The 23,164-nt window shown below is 40.7% G+C and overlaps 1 protein-coding gene across 1 annotated transcript; it reads left to right on the forward strand.

The window, feature by feature from the left end:
* Positions 1-12,369: 12,369 nt before the first annotated feature.
* On the forward strand, positions 12,370-13,662 carry LOC109408040 (uncharacterized). The gene has a single exon (XM_019681266.3). The coding sequence runs from the start codon at positions 12,370-12,372 to the stop codon at positions 13,660-13,662; it is 1,293 nt and encodes a 430-aa protein (XP_019536811.3).
* The last annotated feature ends 9,502 nt before the right edge of the window (positions 13,663-23,164 follow it).

The raw sequence follows: 23,164 nt of genomic DNA on the forward strand, positions 1-23,164 counted from the left end.
AAAAGGTGTAACAAGATAAATACGGACAGGCCCGGTTCGACTGCGAAACTAATACGATACCTACGTCTCCGGTACGCCTGTGCCGTGGGTATCTTGGTCCCCGGGTTCGGTAACAGAAAAGAAGCGGATCTCAATAGCTAACTAAAACGGAACTGAATCTAAACAGGACTACTTTTCTGGCACGAACAGATTGACCAATGCCCTAGAAGTTAAAGTTACAAATCTGCTTAAGCGCCAACACGCCTTTCAGCGTGATGCGGAAATGCGCGTTGTAAGGTCTGCCCGGCTAACTTGCTCAGGACGGGTCTATCGATCACGGTACCTAAAAAGACTCCTAATCCAATATACTTGACGTCACCAAACGCCTAACGATACAAATCGAGCTTGGTTGTTTAAAAAACGATATTGCTTTGCATTTGTACAAATGGTGTTAGGTTAGAGGGTTAGTTTGTGTTCTACAAAGGTTTGATTAGAAACTAACTTCGTTCTGACCTTATTGCAGTTGGTAACTGCTGCTGATGCTATGCTGCTGACGCTGGAGGCGAGCGGTTCGAGGGAGGCGCACGAAGCTTTACGCCGATGGGGTCGGCAGGCTGAGGAGGTGGACCTAGCCGAAGGCGGCGTACGATGCTCGACACCGATTGGCTCGGCGGGCTCTTGGACGCTCTAGACGGTGGTTCACGCACTGATTCACACCTCACGCGACGGCCACACAACTCACGTGACGTTGGATGGTTTTCAGAAAATCGCTTGTTTGGTTTCGGTGATCACCTATTCACACTTCGCGCTGCACAACGTGGTGCGTTGCAGCGGGGCTAGCGCGATGGCGCCGGTGAATACTCGCGACCGGAGGGTCACGTGGCGAGTCCCCACTTGCTCATGGTGATGGCTTGGGCCCCTACGGGGAGCGCGTCTTACGATACTCGTGGGACGCGTGGCAGGACGATGACGCCACCGACTTGGAGATGGAACTATCCGCTGGGCTTCCGATTTCTCGTGACCGTCTCGAACCTGTCCGGAATAAAAACCTTCGTCTCGAAGGTTTTCGCCTTCGAATCGAAATCGTGCTTTAGGATCACTTCAGCCTACGCCTACATCACACAAGCATTGCGTTTAATTACCTTGCGCTTCAACCGCTCGATATTCACTCGGTTGAATTCTATTCCTTTTTCTTTGGCTGGTATAGGACTACCTAAGAAGAGTTGGCAATTTAAACAATTGGAAAGATGATGCCACTTTCTACTAAATAACCATGAAACTGACTATGCTTCACAACTTCTTCTTCCACTATCTTCGACTACTATTGATCACTTTGTATTCTGCGAACTTGCACACTTGCTGGTTGATTTTGGAATGATCAGCTTTACTAAAGCAAGTATTGAGTAGACCTCTGATGATAATGGGGAGGAATGGCATCAGCATGTGGCGCATTCCTATTGGCTAAGCCTAAATTAATTTGGGAGAAATTTGAGAGAAGTGTTTTCAATTGCACACAATTTGCAGCAAACGGTCCGCGTGCATTGGTTCGTGTTCGAACTTAAAATACCGTCGGACTAAATCGGGCGTTACGCTGAGTAACGTTTTCTTAATCCTGATTCAATTAAGAAGCGATTCAAGCTAGCTAACTTCGAACAACTTCTACGCTTCGCTACGCGATCGGTTACAAAGGAAAGTCTCAGCTTCATTGTTTTAGTTTTCCAGCCATGCCGAATTTGTTGTTTTGATTTTGCTCTAGGGGAGTTCAGGAGTAGTGTGCGGTAGTTCGGCAGCAGCAAAGTTTCGCGCGCTCGCTTTGCTAGATTTTTGCGATTTTCTTTCCCCTTCTCTCTGCGGGGCTCCGACGACGGGACGCCAAGCAGTCAGTAGTGTGAGGTAGTTCGGCAGCAGCAAAGTTTCGCGCGCTCGCTTTGCTAGATTTTTGCGATTTTCTTTCCCCTTCTCTCTGCGGGGCTCCGACGACGGGACGCCAAGCAGTCAGTAGTGTGCGGTAGTTCGGCAGCAGCAAAGTTTCGCGCGCTCGCTTTGCTAGATTTTTGCGATTTTTTTTCCTCTTCCCTCTGCGGGGCTCCGACGACGGGACGCCGAGCAGTCAGTAGTGTGCGGTAGTTCGGCAGCAGCAAAGTTTCGCGCGCTCGCTTTGCTAGATTTTTGCGATTTTTTTTTCCTCTTCCCTCTGCGGGGCTCCGACGACGGGACGCCAAGCAGTCAGTAGTGTGCGGTAGTTCGGCAGCAGCAAAGTTTCGCGCGCTCGCTTTGCTAGATTTTTGCGATTTTTTTTCCTCTTCCCTCTGCGGGGCTCCGACGACGGGACGCCGAGCAGTCAGTAGTGTGCGGTAGTTCGGCAGCAGCAAAGTTTCGCGCGCTCGCTTTGCTAGATTTTTGCGATTTTTTTTTTCCTCTTCCCTCTGCGGGGCTCCGACGACGGGACGCCAAGCAGTCAGTAGTGTGCGGTAGTTCGGCAGCAGCAAAGTTTCGCGCGCTCGCTTTGCTAGATTTTTGCGATTTTCTTTCCCCTTCTCTCTGCGGGGCTCCGACGACGGGACGCCAAGCAGTCAGTAGTGTGCGGTAGTTCGGCAGCAGCAAAGTTTCACGCGCTCGCTTTGCTAGATTTTTGCGAGAGTGAGTTTTTGGAGGCAAAGTGTACAGGCCCCGTTTTCATTCGGTCGTCGTCGTCGTCTATTTGACTGCTCATCTTCGTACGGGGTGATTTATGATACGATAAATGCAACAAACAACATTTTTTGCGATTTTAGTCAACAGACATTGAAGTGTTCGTCACGTCAAGTGTCGGCCCAAGTTCCAAAGCCACGTTGGTTCAAATCACTTTATTTTCTCTTTCGTTAATTTTCGCACTTCGAAAACTATCTGAATGGTTCGTCATCTTCGATGTCGGCATGTGTTTTGTTTTAGTCCAAATGAAAATAAGTGGTTTGATATTAATATGGTTGCATGAATCACTCCACTTACCAAAGTGAACTCATATCATGCGCCCTTTCCCCTCCCCACTAACAAAAAGTCCTTCCCATGACAGACGTGGAGACGCAGAGGTGATCTCGGTCTTTAGTAAGCAACGCACGTCATAATAACATTCCTTTCCTTCCTCGATGACCGTAAGGACGTGGCCGGCGCCGTTATTGACCTAATAAAGTTTTGAATTCTCGAAGATGCACATTGAGGACGGTAAGCTACTCCCAAGCTCCGTCTGTTGGTTCCTTGTGCAACTTCGATTGTTCTGGTCAATCACGGAGTAGCAACTACGAATAGTACGGTCATCTATGCTCATGCTCATGCTTGATTTTGCTCTAGGGGAGTTCAGGTATTTTTGGCAGACCATAACGCGTATATATTTTGAACATTTACGGCAAAATCAAATGGAAATGTCCAAAATGATTGTGCGATATTTGCCAGAAAACCATTCGCCAGAAGGCCATTGGCCAGAAAGACATTTGCCAGAAAATACCATTTCCCAGAAAACCGTTTGCCAGAAAGAACCATTTCCCAGAAAACCATTGCCCAGAATGTACCATTCCTCAGAAAGTACCATTTCCCAGAAATTTTCCATAGTTCTCAATCCAGAAGTGTTCCCAATCTCATGATAATTTCAAAAAAACCTTATTGAAAAATAAATCGTGTTTTTTATTAGTTTGGGATCGATTAGCCCACAATAACGATTGCAAAAATGTAAAATTAAGTTTTTGTTCAGATTTGTATGCCAAAGTTAAATAAATTATCGGAACTGATGTAAGGACAAACAAGAAATGATTTTAGAGTAACTTTTAAAGAAAAGCCTATAATTTGAAGAAGGGCAAATCACTCTGAAACAAAAAAATGATGTGAAATCAAACCTTTCAAACTTCACAATACATTAAATCTTTTATGTTATTCAAATATTTTATTGCGCACAACAGCTTATTTTTTCAATTAGAACATTTCCACAAATTTGTCTTGTGGAGAAGTTGATCATGATGTGGATCCAATCGATCAAATATTATTTTGACGGAATTTGATCAATACTCATCAAAGATTTTCCTTTTTTCAACACATAGGATGTTCTTCCCAGCTTTTACTGATATGGAATTTTTGGCTTTACTTATATTTTTCAAAGATTCCCTGCTTTCAATTGAAAGTAATTTTTTAAGCTTATTTTTAACAATAACAATAACATGATCTCTTTAAATAATAATGTTTGTGCCAAACAGAAAAATTACCCGGAATTGTTGACCACACACTAAAGTCAATCGAATACCATAAACAAAAACCTTTTGGAAGCAACGAGTAAAATACACAGAAATAATAACTCAAGTGACGGTTTCACCTATACCATTAGCCTGACTGTCACTGCCCGAAAGCCATTACCATTGGGCTGAATATCACTTGATCAAATGCTATAAAAAGCTTGTTCTTGAGAAAATTAATTCTAATAATTCCAGCAGAGTTTTTTCCTTCTTTTAATCATCTGCTGTTCTTTGTGGATGAACTTCTTAGTTTATTTGCGCCATTTTTTAACCAATATATTCCCTTATCACGGTAATTGTAATATGTGAGCTTAACATATTTGGGCTTTCGTATTATGGCTAATGGCGCTCCGGCTACTGTTATAGAATCTTAATATCAATGGTGTTAGGCTGTTGGTGTTGGTGATTCGACTGAAGGCCGTTGGGTCGAATGTCATTTGGTCAAAAAGTTATTTTGCCGAATGGCCATATTTTTTTTTCGTTTTCTCCTTATATGCTGTTAAAATAATTGTTGAAGTTGGAGCTACTGTATTTTAACCATGAATCTTTCCTTCTTTTAAATATAGGAACAATAAACGAGTCTAAGGTCTGTTATATTTTTTTATTATTAGATATAATATTGCTTTATGGTTCTAACATAATCAACAATTTATGCCAAAAACTAGTCTTACAATGAAACTAGAAAGAACAGCCTGTGTTTAGAAGAAGGAAAAATTCACTATTTGAACTTGCCAAGTAACCACGGTGCTGAAGCCTTATTGCATGCTGATATACGGTGTATCTAGAACAATTCTTACTTTACATGAACATTTAAGGTTGATTTAAAGTGGAAATGGCAATTATGCGACTGAACAAAGATTATACCAATATAATCTTAATTTGATTTTATAATTGACCATTTCCACTTTAAATCAACCTTAAAGTTGCATGTAAAGTAATGATTGCTCTAAATACATCGTATATCTGCACGCAAAAAGGCTTCAGCACCATGCTTAAGGTACACGGGGGCAAGTTGAAACACGAAGTTCTAAAATAGATTTCAATACAATTTGGAAATTTAGCCTTCGCTAAAAGATGGTTTGAATCAAAAACTATGGTTTTTGCATCGAAACCGTTGATGTTCAACTAGTGAATTTTGCCTTCTTTTGAACATAGGCTGTTCTTCTTAGTTAGTAAGACTAGATTTTGACATTAATTGTTGATTGTGGTAAAACAATACGGAAATATTAATATTGTAGAAGTATCAGCTAATTATTGGAAAACCGAACAAACTTAAGAAACCGTTCCGATTCCTGTTCCATAATCACTGAATAGCGATTCATGATCACCATTCTATCCATTGACCAATCGGCCTAATGTACTTCGGTCAGCAGTATTTTCACCATACCAGATGTTTGTGGACCTATGCACTTATAGCCTAGTTACATAGAAGTCTCGCTCTTAGTATCATACAGGCGTACCTGTAATGATCGATTTCTCTTCATCGATTTTCTCTTTGCTTAATAACTACCGGTGAGTCATTTCCAGTTGTTTCCGTTGTTCTAGCCATAGACGTTCTTTATCGAAACAAACCAAGAGATCATCCTAGCAGTGAACATATCAAATTATTGTAAAAGATTTAAACTGACGTCATTTTTTATATTAATTAACATCCATTAATGGACTGAAATTAATTCCTAGGAAATGAAGAAAATTTCTATTTGCCCGAAAGTACCATTTGCCAGAATGTACCAATCCCCAGAATTAAATATTTAATATTAAATTCTGGGGATTGGTACATTCTGGCAAATGGTACATTCGGGCAAATAGTATTCTGGCAAATGGTACATTCTGGCAAATGGTTTTCTGGCGTTTGTCATTCTGGCGAATGGTTTTCTGGCGAACGGTTTTCTGGCAAATATCGCACAATCGTCCAAAATAAATACGCGTTACGATCTGTCCAAATTACCTGAAACACCATATGCAACACACCGTGTTTTATGTGAATAGCATTAATGATACTTACCTCTACACACACAAAATGCGGAGCCATGCAAAGCATAACGTGGGACTGGTTTTGACCTCTATTGGCGTATGTAACGGAGAGCTCGTACGTGGAAATCCATGTCATTGCACCCACATAACTTTCGTTGCTTATGTAGGCAGGAATTGTAATATATTTTTGAGATATTACTTTCAAAACATTCAAACTAACTACATGCACAGTCACGCTAGGATTGGGAGAATTTATTCTCGGATAACGCATGCTTTTAATGCTGGGATATTGTTCATCATCACCATACCAGATGTATCTGAAAAATAAAATAAAATAGTTATTAAAATCATATTACTTTTTGACCGAGATGAAACTGCGTTATAGAAAGCTTTTAATATTTTTTAGGTTAAATGCTTTATTATTTTTATACCCCCCCCCCTCGACCAGCCAAAGGGTGGAGGGACAAAAAGTGAATTTAATATTTGTATCGGTTATTATGGCTGTTTATTATTTTTTATTTATAAAATAAAACCAACAGAAATTAATTTTTCCCTCTCAAATGGCTCGTACTTAGGGCACGGTGTGCCAAAAACCGTTATTAACAAATAAAAATGTTCACCCAAATGGCACCCGGCATTCTCCTCTGAAAATTTGAAAATCTTTCATCGAGGGAAACTAAAGTTTTTGCGATTTGAAGATTTTGAGGAATTTCTATAAAATTTTCTTATAATGAGTAAATATGTAAACCTGATACCGATATTAACAAATAAAAATGTACTCCAAACTAACACCCGGCATTCGAAAGATATACTATTCTTGTATCTCCTCCGAAACGATCAACGATCATTAATGCTAGAACTAGGTAACTGGTATGGCGAAACCACAAGAAAATTGTTTATATCTGAACGTACACCACAATAAACACAAGTTAGTCAATTGAAAATCCGAAAACACATATTAATTCAACTTTTAAGACCAACAAAGAGTTTGTTTTATACCACATAAGTTTTACCAGCCATTTTTATTCGCACGTTCCAAAACGAGTTACCTAGTTCAGGCATTAAGGTGAAACATCAAGAAATCCCATTGCAGTTTTGCATACAAACTTTAAAGGCACAAATCTGACGAACGTGTTGGAGGGTGCAATGCTCACCTCTAACAATAAATGCAGCCATTGTATCTTTTGCGCAACCCTATCACTAGCGTCTGCGTGCGCACCCCTACGACCTTGCGTTGCGCGCCCATCGTCGTTCACCATCCGTTCGTCGTCCGCTACCGCGTAAACACTATTTTTTATCCTTGTTTACGTTTATTAAACCAAGTTGTTAACCGAGTAACTTCGTGTGTGATTTCTCCACCAGACAATCCGAAAACTCCTTTTGGGTATTCCTCTGTCGCCATCTGGAATCTGCCAACAGAACGGAGTATCGAACCAAGCTGCACTTGTTTATCCTGGCTTTGCTCACTTGCAAAAAGGGGCAGCTTTTCCAAATCGAGCGCAATTGTTTACGATTATTTAAGATTGGTGCTCTTAAAATCGTGAGTAGGGGCTCAAGTCAGCCATTGTGGCAGCCATATTTGTATCCTCTGAAGTTTCTCCTTAAGGGGGCGATATATTTTTTAGTTTTCGTTTAAAGTTTGAGTGTATATGTTTTACTTGTACAAACTAGTGGCCACGGGCAGTGCTGAAAAATTCTTTTCGCTATATCTAAATCCAACCACCTACAGTTCATTTTAGAAGCTGAACCGAAGAATATGGTATATGAAAAACTTATGCGGCTAGACCGATTCTATCCGAAGGGGTTAGCGTGGCATGAGAATTACAAATTTGGTGTATGTTATACTAACTATTTCGCTGAATGGCGATTGGTTAGGTACGAACACTAGAACGATTAGAATAACAAATTTTGAAGCCACAAAATGTGCATGAGCACAGAAACAGTCGCATCAGTGGTACCAGGGGGATCGAGGCATGTAGCAGAGTTTTAGTATGTTATTCGAGAGAAAGTATTGGGTTTGCGATTTTCACTATCGGATTAACTAGCTTGCAACGGATACGGTTTGAGAACCCCTTTGCTTCGCGCAGCGCTACCCAGAAGGGAGGCGTATCATTTGCCCATAAATGGCTTTAAACGGTAGCCTTATGGATGATAGATATGATGTATTAAGCAAACGGATACAGGAAAACGAAATCGTCACTGAGTGTGATGGTTGGGGCTCAGGGTGAAGGGAATAAGACTGTAACGGGAACTCAAGTTGTGACTGTCAAAGTGCAAACATCGCAAGAAAGTTTTTTCGGTGGGATACTTGTGACACATCAAGATTCGGCCAAGTATAGACCTGAGTGTCCTCCCAGGCTGTTCGTGGTTCGGAACGTTGCCACTTGCGGAAAGTTGGAATCTTCTTCACCACTTTTGACCTTTTGATTGGCGAGCTGGTCCATACCGCTAGTGATCTGGACTTCTTTTCCGTAAGAACAAGTCTACTCTTCTTGGTGGTTAAACATAAAGTCATTTATTTCAGTTTCATTACAAACGTTGAAGGTTCTTAAATCTAGTACCTTATTAAGCTAATGGTTTTGGTGGGAGAAGTTTAGATACAACCATTTACCGATCGTCCAATCACAGGAAAGTAGAAATGACAAAACAACTACCAATATGTGCGCGCGAACACGGCACTGGTATGTTCTAGCTGTGCGCCGATGGCTTAAGCCAAAGATAGGGAGAAAGAACAGAATTGCAAAGCGCACTGGGAGTTCTATGAAATTTGACGCCATGAGACCGTTTCTAGAATGGTGCAACATGGTATCGATTATTGAGTCGACACTTCAATGCATGGGAATCACAAGTGTTCTATGTGGGTTGCAACACTTGTGTGGTATAGAAATGTTTTAGCAATTAGCTGTGAAATGACATTATCCGTAGAGGATATTGCCTTGAGTGGAAATATGCATATGCGCATCCAACTTATGCATGGGAACGTTTACAGAATGGTCAACTCATGTTTCAAGTGGAAAACAGTTTCTTTGGAAATGTTGAAACTGATAATTTATGGTTTTTGGGAAAATATGTTTGAAATGTTCATTTTGTTAATTTATGATATTTTATAAAATTGGTTACATTACATCACCCCCCTTTCGGTGAATGATGTAACATAGTGGAATCATTCAAATTTTGTCATGTTTTGTATAAATTCATAAAAAAAGGATTGCTCTAAACTTCTTTACAATATATTTTTTTTTATAATCTTTATCGTTATACAGTTATACATACTTGGTTTTTTTTTTTTTTTTTTTTTTTTTTTTTTTTTTTTTTTTTTTTTATTATTAAATGGTTTGTTATATGTTAAAAACTATAAGCTCTATTTTTTTTTGTTTTTTTTTGTATATGTTTTAAAATGAATGTATTTTATTTTCTTAAACTTTAATAAGTCTGTTTTTATGTACTTTGAATGATTGTTTTGATAATTGATGGGTTATTTCACAATTTGGTTCTTCTATTTTTGTTACTGTATATGGACCATTGTAAAAGGAATCTAATTTGTGTCTATTGTTTACTTGTAAGTATACGGTGTCTTCTAATTTGAGTTTGATAGGGTTTGCTGCTTTATCCAGAGTTTCTTTTCGTAGTATTTTCTGTTTTATTAATTCTTGTTTTGCAAGTTCATGTGATTTTTGAAGTCTATATTTCAGTTCATGACTATATAGTTCAAAATTATATATCGGGTCGATTTTTCCTGTTTGTAAGCATGGTAAGTTTGGTGTAATTGGTTTAACTCCAAACACTAATTCGTATGGCGTATAACCATGGTCAGTGTGTGGTGTAGAGTTGTAATTGAAAGCGTAGAATTGAAGCCAATCATCCCAGTTCGTGTGTTGATCGTTGGCGAATGATCTCAGATACTCGTTAAGGCATCTGTGATTTCTCTCCAGCGATCCCATTGACTGAGGATGATATGCTGTTGCGAAAGTTTGTTTTATTTGTAGTAATTTGCAAATCTGATCAAGTACTTCGTTCTTGTACTCAGTTCCTTGATCCGATTTTAGCTCTAAAAATGTTCCATATATAAGTATAAAATTTTCAACTAAGGCTTTGGCTATAACGTTTGCCTCTTTAGTTGGTATTGGAATTAATGTAATGTATTTGGTTAATTCGCATTGTAATGTAATAGCGTATCTGTTATTTCGGTTAGTTCTAGGAAGTGGCCCTACTGTGTCGATAGAGACTACTTCGAAAGGTTTAGACGGTGTATTAGTAATGATTGTTTTCTCTCTGGTATGTTTTTTAATTTTATTTATTTTATACAATTCACAGGCCCTTATGAATTGTGCGATTATTTTTTTCATGTTTATCCACGTATACCATTCTCGAAGTTTTCTGTACAGTCGGTGCTGTCCAATATGTCCTCCAAGTGGTGTTTCATGGTTTTCCTTTAGAATTCTTTGTATTTCGCAAGGATCACTAATGAACTTTGCTGGCTTAAAAATCAAAATTTTGATATTTTTAAGTATTTTATTTCATAATTGTTTAAGTATTCCGGCCGGAATCAATGTGAATATTTCGTCATCATAAGGTAGCGCTATTATTCCAATTTTCATTTTCTTCATATCATTGTCAAGTTTTGAAAAAGCAAACTCTAGTGTTTGATTTCCATTATGTAATTGCATTTCGAACTCGTACACGAGTGTAGTACGTTCTGTGCAATGCGTCCCATAGTATATCGTGAATTTAATATTATTGTTGTATGTTTTAACTCTAAGCTTAGGTAAGTATTTCGTTTTGGTCTGGTTTTCGATTTCATACATAGCGAGGTGATCAGTCTCACTAGTACTTCCATCATGGATGTTTATACTATTTTGTTTATTTTTACGCGTCATGGCTCTTGTGTTGACCATGAGCACGGAAAGTCGTTTTAATTCATCAGATGTGGTTATGATGCGCGATAGAGCATCAGCACCCACATTTGATTTTCCTTTTATATACTCAATTGTAAAATCATAATCTGCTAGATCCAGTCTCATTCTAGTTAATTTTGACGTCGGGTTTTTCATTCCGAACAGAAAAGCTAGAGGTCTGTGATCCGTTTTAACTATAAATTTCTTACCATATAGATATGCTTTGAAGTGATTAATCGCCCAATGAATGGCTGTTAACTCTTTTAAAATAACGGCTTTATTCTTTTCGCCTTTGGTGAATGTTTTACTGGCAAATGCTATTGGAAGGTCATTGCCATTTGTATTCTGAGATAGCACCGCTCCACATCCAACGTCGGACGCGTCGGTGGTGAGGATAAAAGTCTTTGAAAAATCGGGAAATTGTAAAATTGTTGGTGACATCAGTTACCTTCTAAGCGTTTGAAATGCTTGTTGGCACTGATCTGACCATATGAATTGAACATTTTTCTTCAATAATTGGTTTAGAGGATATGCAATAAGTGCGAAGTTTGGTACAAATTTGCGATAGTAGTTACAAAATGCTACGAATCGTCTTACGTCATCATTATTTTTTGGTAAAGGATAATTCAATATTGTTTCATATTTCGAGCTGTCTGGCAAAATACCTCTATTGGTTATTTTGTGACCTAAATACGTTACCTCAGTACTAAAAAATTTACATTTTTTCGCGTTTAATTTTAAATTGTATTTTCGTAATCTGCCAAATACTGTTGATAAATTTGTTAAATGGTGTCGGACCGAACATCCTACCACAATAATATCACATTCGAGTTCGGGATATAATAGCTCGTCAAGACGCGCGAATAATCCTCATCGATTGAGCAATCTTCTGTTGTAATAACACTATTAAAAAACCACCAACGGTGGTTAATCAGTTAGTGGAGTGCAATAGATTACATAAACAGTGAAGTTTACGGATAATTTGATGTGAAACTAGTGAATTTATCACAAAACAGTTAGTGGCTATATCACGCGGTGCTGCTGTTGTGTATAAACACATCCACACACTCGTCGTTTTCAAATTGAATACACAGTGCAGTATCCCGAGTGCTAGGTAGTGTCTTAGAAGAGGCAAAAAACGTTTCAGTGATAAATACGCCGAAGATTAAATTGTGCTGAATACTGCCGGGTAAATGTCCGGTAGGTCTCCTGGCCCCCCTGGGGGCTCAGAGAGGACAATATGCCGCAGCAACGTACCAGAATGGATGCTTGGTCCGGATGATTTAGGCCAAGTGATTGTACTAGTCTTGCGACGTAAACTGGATGACAAAGTGCCTGGTGATCAACAACAAGAAAATGCTGCCTTACCGGACTCCATCATTGTGGGTGCTTCCATAGAGCTCATGGTTGGTGTGAAGGAAGCCAGAACCATAAGCGCTTCTCGCGAAGGTCGCGGTACACGCTACATTCTTCGCACTAGCTCCAAAAGTATTCTCGAGAAGCTCACCAAAATCACGAAACTGACAGACGGCACTGAGGTTGAAATCGTCCATCATCCTACGCTCAACACCGTTCAAGGAATAGTGTATGATACGGACACCATCAACAAAGACGAGAATCTGATTCTGGACTACCTCAAACCCCAGGGTGTTCATGCAGTAAGGAGAATCAGGAAACGAGTAAACGGCGCTTTTAAGAATACTCCACTATTGGTTCTGTCCTTCCATGGCACCACTGTGCCGGATATTGTCTACTTTGGACTACTGCGTAAAGAAGTCAGGGTTTACTACCCTTCGCCCATGATCTGCTACAACTGTGGATACTACGGACACTCTAAGAAAATCTGCCAGCAGCCCAGCATCTGCCTGCGATGTGCCGTCCAACATGATGTTCCCGATGGCGAACATTGTGTCAATCCGCCAAACTGCCTTCACTGCAAGACTGGACATCAAACGACTTCGCGAGACTGCCCTAAATACCAAGAGGAGGAGAAAATTGTTCGTTTGAAAGTCGACAAAAGCATTTCAATTACCGAAGCAAGACGCCTGTACGCAGAAGAAAATAAACGGGAAACTTTTGCAACAGTTGTACAAGAACAAATCCAACAACAACTGACTGCCAAAGATCTCCTAATAGCTACATTGCAGCAACAAGTAGCTACACTAACAAAAGAGCTCGCCGCTTTGAAAGAAGCACTGAAATCATTCTCCCACAGTCAACCACCATCACCACACCATCAACAGAATACTACCACTACCCAGAAACCATCTTCTAAAGCTTCTTCAAGTACACATGTGCAGCAAATTCAACCACCACAAACCGAGCGGCTATCTAGGAAGGACCAATCAGGTATCCCGCCGCAGCAAGAGCAACGAGAAAACCGCAAAAACAACAGACAGCAGTGCACTATCATGACTCGTAGTAGAAGCAATAAACGGCACATGGAATTCTCACCTACAGAAATAGCGCACCACCAGGGCAAACGAACGCCAGCACCGTCGAACAAAACCAGTACATCCATCGACGCAGAATCAAATAATGGACCAGGAACCTCATAAACCAGCATTCTGTCCCACCTACAATAACGACCCTGCACTGAAAATGGACACGAGAACGGACGAACGATCTTCACCCCAAATTTTTGGTATTTTTGACAATCGCAAGGACATGGACCACGACTCAGGACTACGAATGACGAATACGAACAATACCAATGGAAAGCTTTACCCCAGTCGTCCCCCTTTGACAGCAGCTGAATATGATAAAATACACAACCTCATCAGCATTCCGTCGACAAGCAAAATCACTCCAGTTTCTCCATACGATTCGCCAAGCGCGAGGCCTCCCACGTCGACCCTGACCAGGGATGTCCCGGATTTTTCCGATGAGCCTCTGGCGGCAGTCGGCGTGGGCAGCCCACTGTATCGGGCAAGTACCTTCTCACGTTTTTCATTACAAAAACAGCGAAATACCTCCAATCCTTTCGCCATCTCAGGTCAATATAGAATCGACAAAACTGCGCCCCGTGGCGTAATTCGACGAGGGGAGGGAGAGCGTGTAGTAACCTCCCCCCTCCCTAATCCGGGAGTGGATGTCTGGGGGGAAAGAGATGAGGTCAGTCACCAGTGCCTTGCATCCTTTACTTCCTCCTGGAATCCGGTTGAAATGGACTTCTCTCACAAAGCTTCCATACCAACTTCAACTCCAGCAACCAACGTGATCAACGCTCCACCCCATACTGATTCCCCAAGCGCGAGGCCTCCCACGTCAACCCTGACCAGGGATGTTCCGGAGTCTTCCGACGAGCCCCTGGCGGCAGTTGACGTGGGCTGCCCGCAACCACGGGCAAGTACCAAATCTTATAACTATTGCATAGAACCATACTCTGCCACATTCTTCCACTCCAACACAGCCTCCAGTACTATGCCTAACGTAATCACCAGTAATCTACCCTCGTGGAGCACGCAAAATACGCCCAGATCAACCGCATCCATCAGTTCACCAATAACCGAAGCCCGTTGGAGAGCACATGGATCCAATCAACTGCACGATGCTGCTTTATTACACCGGAAAAGTCCATTAACACCTGCATGTTTTGATTCGCCAAGCGCGAGGCCTCCCACGTCGACCCTGACCAGGGATGTCCCGGATTTCTTCGATGAGCCTCTGGCGGCAGTTGACGTGGGTTGCCCACATCCACGGGCAAGTACCATAAATCTTCATCAATGTCAAGAAATATCCTCTGCCACATTCTCCTACTCAACCACAGCTCCCAGTACCGTGCCACACTCGACAGGAACCACCAGCAGTGATCAGCCCTGCTGCCTACCTCGGAGCACGCAGGAGGCGCTGAACTCAACCCCCAACATTAGATCGCCTGCAAATCCGGATAGGGTGATAAATACGACGTTTGACACCCCAGCATCGCGTTCACCTTCACAATCTTCTTCCGATTCTGAGCCGTGTCCCACCAGAACGAAGAACATCGCGGCCTCTTTTGCAATCCAGTGGAACATTAGTGGTCTCCGCTCTCATCTAGATGAATTGCAGCTTCTGATTGCAAAGTACCAGCCAACCCTGATTTGTCTGCAAGAAACAAATGCTGATAACGACAGAGTTGGACAAAATTTTATTGGGAAACAATATGAACTGTTGCTAAGTCACTGCTCTACGCATGGTAGACAAGGGGCGGGAATGGCGATAAAAACAGGAACCCCTTTTCAGCAAATCCATTTTCAAACTAATATTCAAGCCATTGCCATCAAACTGCTTGCGCCGATAACGATAACAATCGCATCGGTCTATCTCTCGCCGAAAGAGAAAAATGCGGCCAAACTATTAGAAGAATTCCTCAAAGAGCTCCCAAAACCGGTCCTGATATTAGGTGACCTGAATGCGCACCACTCGGCCTGGGGAAGTAGGACTTCTGTTACAGCATCTGAACCGAAAAAAAGGGGTGAAGCCATCCTGGACTTGGTAGTTCAACATGACATGGTTGTTCTCAACAACGGCACTCACACACGTATCGACCCATCTAACGGGACCTCTCAAGCTCTTGATGTCTCTATTAGCTCAATGTCTCACGCAGCCAAATTCAACTGGAAAGTCCTTCTAGATTACTCCAGTAGCGATCACCTGCCAATTTTGATTGACACACATAGCACTACGAGTAAGCCAAAGCATCGACCGAAATGGATTTTTGAGAAGGCCAACTGGGAGCTGTATGAGCAAACCACTCTGAATAGTCTAGACTCCTCGTCTCCCCTCACGGTGGAGGAATTTACCAGCAGAATAATTTCGGCAGCAGATACTAGTATTCCGAAAACCACCGGGAATATTGGACAGAAATGTGTTCCATGGTGGAATGAAGAAGTTAAGGTAGCAATCAAAACAAGACGGAAATGTCTACGAGCGCTTCGCCGCCTAAAAGACAACGACCCCCAGAAAATAGTTGCACTCAAGCAGTTTCAGGAGGCCCGATCAATCTGCCGCAACACCATCAACGATGCAAAACAAAAAAGCTGGGAGAAATTCGTAGAAAGCATCAACCCGAACACTCCGACATCTCTTGTTTGGAGTAACATCAACAGGCTTCAGGGGAAAAGAGGAGGCAACACGATAACGCTGAGCTTACCAACAGGACATACTAACGACGGAGAGACGGTTGCGAATGCTCTGGCCGACGAATATCAACTGAAATCGTCTGATGAAAACTACACCGAAGAATTCAGGCGAAAACACAAAGGAGATAATTGTGAAGCATTCAAGAATCAGCGCCCAAACCTTCACAAACAATATAATACGGATTTTTCGTTAGACGAACTCATTTGGGCACTTGATCGACGTGGTGGGAACTCTACCGGAGCAGACAACGTCAGCTACACTCTTTTGCAGCGTCTCCCTCTCTCTGCGAAACTCACCCTTTTGAACCTATTCAACGAAGTATGGGATAGTGGTATATTTCCAGCGCAGTGGAAAGTGGGAACTATAATCCCTATTCCGAAACCAGACGCAGATCGCAGCAGACCTGAAGGATATCGACCAATTACGCTTCTCAGCTGCCTTGGCAAACTTTTCGAGAGAATGGTCAACCGCAGGCTTATCACCGAACTGGAGAACATGGGTAAACTAGATGCACGTCAACATGCTTTCCGAGCTGGAAAGGGTGTCGACTCTCACTTGGCAAGTCTAGAATCTCTCATCAGCCTCGATGCAGATGAACATGCTGAAATCGTATCTCTCGATGTTTCGAAAGCTTACGATACGACTTATAGACCTGCAATCCTGCGCACTTTATCCAAATGGCGCTTCTCTGGGAGATTAATGAATATTGTCGCCAGTTTTCTCTGCGACAGATATTTTCAAGTAGCTGCAAATGGTTCTCTGTCTTCATTCAGAAAGGCAAACAACGGAGTGCCCCAAGGATCAATTCTCTCCGTAACACTCTTTCTTGTGGCCATGCAACCCATTTTCGAGGTAATCCCAGCTGGTGTAGAAATACTCCTCTATGCGGACGATGTTTTACTGATCGTGAAGGGGAAAAAACATGGCGAGCTCCGTAAGGTCCTAAGAAAGGCAGTTGGGGCAGCGGTTGGATGGGCTGCAGAAGTAGGGTTTGCGGTAGCCCCCAGTAAATCCAAGTTGCTACATGTTTGTTCTACACGCCATCGCAAACGTGGCCGTGCAATCAAAATTGACAATGTACCAATCCCGATGGTACGCAGCCTAAAAATTTTGGGAATTGTAATCGACTCCAAGCTTAATTTCAAAAAACACTTTTCGTATATCAAGGAAAGTTGTCGAAAGCGGACTCAAATCTTAAAGATACTCGGACGTCGACTGAAGCGAAGTAACAGAACTACTCTTTTGAAAATCGGGTCTGCTTTGGTGTTATCAAAGCTTTTTTTCGGGATTGGTATAACGAGCATCAACATCACGGAAATGGAAAAAACTCTAGGCCCTACCTATAACGATATAATACGACAAGCAACGGGTGCATTTGCAACTAGCCCAATAATCTCAATTATGGCCGAAGCAGGATGCCTCCCTTTTCACTTTGCTATAATCCAACGCTTAGCTCAACTAGCAGTTCGGTACCTGGAAAAAAAGGAGAATATCAACGAAGTTCCTATGCCCCAAAGAGCAAGAAGTCTGTTGATGGATACGACTGGATGGTCTTTACCTAGCGTCTGTAAGACCTTAAGAAGTACAGACAGAGCATGGTACGCAGCATCTCCAGAAATTGATAACCGTTTGCGACGTAGTATTAGAGCCGGTGCAAACCAAAGTATTGTACAGGCAAATTTCAAGGAATTCATCACCAACCATTACGGCACCCATGAGAAACTGTATACGGATGGATCTAAAGATAACGGAAAAGTTGGCGCTGGAATCGTCTCGTGCAGTAGTAACCTCAGTTTTTGCCTTCCGGACCCATGTAGCGTATTCTCGGCCGAAGCGTTTGCACTCAAAACAGCTGTATCAAATCTACAAGGAAATAACGCAATTATTTTAACCGACTCCGCAAGCTGTATCGACGCCCTGAGCGGAGGAAAATCCAGACATCCATGGATTCAATCAATTGAAAATATGGTAGACGGTCAACCCATCACATTTAGTTGGATCCCAGGTCACTCAGGCATAGCAGGCAACGAGAAAGCGGATGAGCTAGCTAAACAAGGAAGATCCCAACCGCTGCTGGATGTGTCCATACCTGCTCAAGACGTTATCCGTACGATGAAGAGCAAAATTTGGGAAAAATGGGAACTACAGTGGCATCGAAGTACAGTACACCTACGACAGATCAAGACAACGCCCACCAAATACCCAGACCGGAAATCCTCCGCCGAACAGAGAGTTCTATCACGATTGCGTATAGGGCACACCCGAGTTACACATGCATATTTGATGACCAATAATCCGCCGCCAATGTGCAATTACTGTGGAGTGCAGGTAACAGTACATCACATGCTAACCGAATGCAGAGGACTAGAACAAATTAGGAAGAGTTGCGGTATAAGTGGATCGCTATATGAAATATTAGGATACACTGCAGAAAAAGAAGAAGCAATAGTTAAATTCTTGATAGATTGTAACCTTTTCAATGCAATTTAGTATTTTTGTTTTGCTTGTAGTATTTAAATTTAATTAATATGACACGAATGCCTCCTAAAGGTAAAGTGTCGCTAATAAATAATAATAATAATAATAATAACAATAATATCATCTATGTAGACGAAAGCCATTTCAGGTGTTAAACCTGCCATTGCTATCGTCATCATTCTTTGAAAGCTGTTCGGGCTTATATTAAGACCGAATGGCAATCTTGTAAATTGGAAATGTCCTGATTGTGTTGAAAAGGAAGTGAATTTTCGTGATTTTTCATCCAAGGGTATTTGGTGAAATCCTGACATCAAGTCAAGAGTACTGAAAAATTTTGCTCTACCAAGTTGATCAAGTATATCATCAATTCTTGGTAGCGGGAATTAATCTGCTAATACTTTCTTGTTTAGTTGTCGAAAATCGACAACTAAACGCCATTTTTTGGAATTGTTTTCGGCCTTTTTGGGCACTAGCAAAATTGGATTATTGTATGGTGAAACAGATGGTTCAATTATATTTTCATTAAGCATTTTGTTCACCTGATTTTGAATTTCATCACTTTGCGCTTGTATGGTCTTGTAATTTGGTATGTAAACAGGAACATTATCATTCAAATTTATATTTTGAGTATAAAAATTATTTCTAGAAAGTGGTTCGTTCGGCAGACAAAATACATCTGCGTATTCGTCAATTAATTTATAAAAGTCATTCTTAGCGTAATCTGGTATATTTGTTACGTCTATTTCATTAATTATTTCATTTAAGCGTCTCTTATCATTAACACTGCTTATATTTGTTTTAACAATGTGATACATATGTAGTGGTTCCATAATTGGTTTGAAATTATTTATGTACACAGGTTTGTTCGTTGTATTTATAAATTTTATACAAGGATTTTTCGGAGAGATAATGGTGTTTCCACAGAATATTCCAGGTTGGATTTCTTCAGAGTAAACAACCATGTCTTCCATTATATTTAATTTTGAGATATTTTTTATTATTTCACACCTACTGGGTAAAATGAAACCGTTATCAATATTATCTTCTATAGGAACTTCAATCATATGGTTTTCGAAAATAAATTTCAATAGCCATTGATCGTAGTCAATTACACATCTATATTTACAAAAGAAATCCCGTCCCAATATACCGTCGGTTGGGATTGGAAAATCATTATTTACAATTTGGAAATTATGTTTCAGTTTGAGACCATTCTCAAATTTTAAGATGGTCTCGGTTTCGGCGATGGTTTCTGTCACACCATCTGTAATGCCTGTTATTTTAAATCGTTTATTTGGATTGATTGGTTGATAATATTGTATTTTATCTTGTTTGAAAATTGATATATCTGAACCCGAATCTATTATGAAAGAACATTTGGTGCTGGTCATGTTTACATGTAATTTGATAAAGTTTGTTGCACCTAAGTTCATTGCATAAATTGAGGTAGGTTCGTATTCCCCCCTAAAAAATGTGAACCATTCACATTCATTGGTTGCATAGTACGTGCTGTTGGATGGTTCATGTTTCCACTGGACGAGCCAGTTAGGTTTAGTTGATTCATCATATTTTGAACTTGGGGAGCAGACTGCATGTCAGCGAAGGCGTTAATATGCGGAGCACTGGGTAACTGTGTCGCTGCCCCTGTGTAAACTCTACTAAAATGTGGATTGTTTTGGTTTGACATACGAGCAGGGTTTCCTCTTTGCTGCCTGTAGTTGTTGTAGTTGTTGTTGTAGCGTTGGTTTTGTGGACGATAGTTGTTATTATTTTGGAAGCCTCGCGTGCCGTTGTTGAAAGACTGGCGGCCCCTTGTGTTGCGGGTATTAAAATTACCACGCTGGTGATTGCTGTATGAGCCAAATCGAGAGTTGTGTCGCGGCGTTTGATTGAATTGCCTATTATATTGGCTTGTTGAATTGGTAAATAGTACCTGGGCATTCTGTGTATCATTATTCTCGTTAACTTTAAGGATTGCATCCTTAATGTTTGAGAAGTTTCCAGCTTTTAATATTATCTTAGTCTCATGGGAAGAGACTCCATCAATGAGAGATTCTAACCCAATTCTAGTGGCCATTGAATTTGCAACGTTTTCTGGAACTTGCTGTTCCATGTAAAGACTTTTTAGCTGTAATGTGAGATTTTCGATCTCATCACAAAATTCAGCCGTTGACTTTTTCTTCACTTGTTTTAATTTCGCTATTATCGATTCCGGTTTGATTTGGCCTTTGCAACGTGTTTTCAAATCGTTTGCAATGCCTGCCAAGTCGGCTAAGTTATTTGGAAGACCCAGTCTTGCCTTTTTGGTCAATCTTGTTTTGACAAATTTTACAGCTGTCAATGTATTTTCTTCTGCTGTTAATTCTGCAAGCAGGTTGATCGCATCAATAAATGCATCTAAATCCTCAGGCGTACCATCATACATCGGTACGATGGCTGTCGCCTGTTTCATATCAAATAGAGCCATTTTTATATTTTTAGTTGAGTTTAAAGTAGATTTATTTGTTTTCAAAGTATGTTCATATGCGGTGGTAGTTTTTGCTATACCACCCAATGAATGAGTCTTCTTATTCACCGTAGTATGTAAGTTGGATAATTCAAGCTTGTGTTTAATTAGCTTTTGAATTTCAAAATGCCAAAATCTTGAATTTTTTACAATAACGTTAAATTCAGTATCTTCTATATGATGAAGATTTTCTTGTAAATAAATTTCTATATCATTTTTCAATTTGTGGTTAAGTTTTTCTTTATCTCGCAATAAATCAGTAGTAAGCCTAGTATTTATTGCCTTTTTAAAATATTTATACAATCGGTGCAATTGTTCATACGATTGCATTTCATTTTTTTGATTTCTTTAAATTTGCGTTTACCGCTACTGATTTATCATTCAGTGGTAACCACGTAATTGGATCATCCCCAGGCAATTCTTTTACACGCTTAATTACTTCTTCCCACGTTTTCGGTTGGCTGGTTTTGTCAAATGGCGCAAACGCCGGGATATTAGATTTTCCGTTTTTTATTTCGTTCAATAAAGACATAAATTCTGTCTGTAAATGTTTTTTTTTTTATATATAATCAAATAGCAATCAAAAGCAAACTCATTCAAATAACAATCACAAATAGAAACTCTGAATAGAATAGCAAACTCTTTTACATTTCATATTTTATAATAGCAATTAAAAATATCAACATTGTATAGAATGGCAATACTCATTTACTTTCCATATATTCAAATAGCAATAAAAATATTTTACCGACTCACCCATTAATCGCGTTCTTCCGATTTGTCCACTGCTTCTGCTGCCCGTGTGTAGACAGTCATTCACTTTCTCGGCTCTCGGTGCATCGCTTACCGCCCGTGTAAAGGCAGTTATTCAATTTTCTCGGCTCTCGTTGCATCGCCTGCCGTCCGTCTGGTGGCAGTTGTTCAAATTTTCTCTGCTCTTGTTTGATTTCTTCATTAACACTGTTTACCTTTTTTTTTTCTTTGGCGAGGTAGTGGCCACACTAATTAATTGTTGTAATACTTCATAAGGATTTTTTTTCAGTTTTTTTTTTTACTTTCACTTCAGTCTGTGTTCAGAATGTTCCACTTACACTTGGCGCAATGTGCTCAATTGCACTTCTCGCCTTGCTGCTTCGCTCACACTGGTTTTAACATACTTTGCGTACATTCTTGCAAGTACAAGAATCAGCATAACTATCACCATAATCACTAGTGCAGCTGCAATCACTGTATTTTCTGTCGAACTTGAGTTCGCGACTATTTCGTCAGAACTAAAAAATCCCATTTTTTTTTCACTTTCTAATCCCACAAAAAGCACAATTTTCAGGATTCCCGTAAAAACTGCGTGAAAAAAGTTCACTTTTCACCCTTCTTTCGATAAAGCGAGCAACCGCACATACAATATTCAATGACGATTTTCACATCGACTGGCCTCACTCGTGGGGTAAATTCACTTGCTGCACTCTCGCTGTGTACCGTTTCGATTGCTGTTGCTTTAATGGGCAACGATCGCCACAATTTGAACCGCACGGATAGCCACGGATTAGAACACTTCCACACGCGTCGCCGAAAAACAACGAACTTTTCTCAGTCCGGTCGCCATCTGGACTTCTTTTCCGTAAGAACAAGTCTACTCTTCTTGGTGGTTAAACATAAAGTCATTTATTTCAGTTTCATTACAAACGTTGAAGGTTCTTAAATCTAGTACTTCATTAAGCTAATGGTTTTGGTGGGAGAAGTTTAGATACAACCATTTACCGATCGTCCAATCACAGGAAAGTAGAAATGACAAAACAACTACCAATATGTGCGCGCGAACACGGCACTGGTATGTTCTAGCTGTGCGCCGATGGCTTAAGCCAAAGATAGGGAGAAAGAACAGAATTGCAAAGCGCACTGGGAGTTCTATGAAATTTGACGCCATGAGACCGTTTCTAGAATGGTGCAACATG

The sequence above is a fragment of the Aedes albopictus genome, chromosome 1 (genome assembly GCF_035046485.1).
Source record: "Aedes albopictus strain Foshan chromosome 1, AalbF5, whole genome shotgun sequence".
NCBI classification, from domain to species: domain Eukaryota; kingdom Metazoa; phylum Arthropoda; class Insecta; order Diptera; family Culicidae; genus Aedes; species Aedes albopictus.

Bases quoted from the DNA above. Each gene is read 5' to 3' on its own strand.
- LOC109408040 (XM_019681266.3), top strand. From the start codon at position 12,370: ATGCTTGGTCCGGATGATTTAGGCCAAGTGATTGTACTAGTCTTGCGA.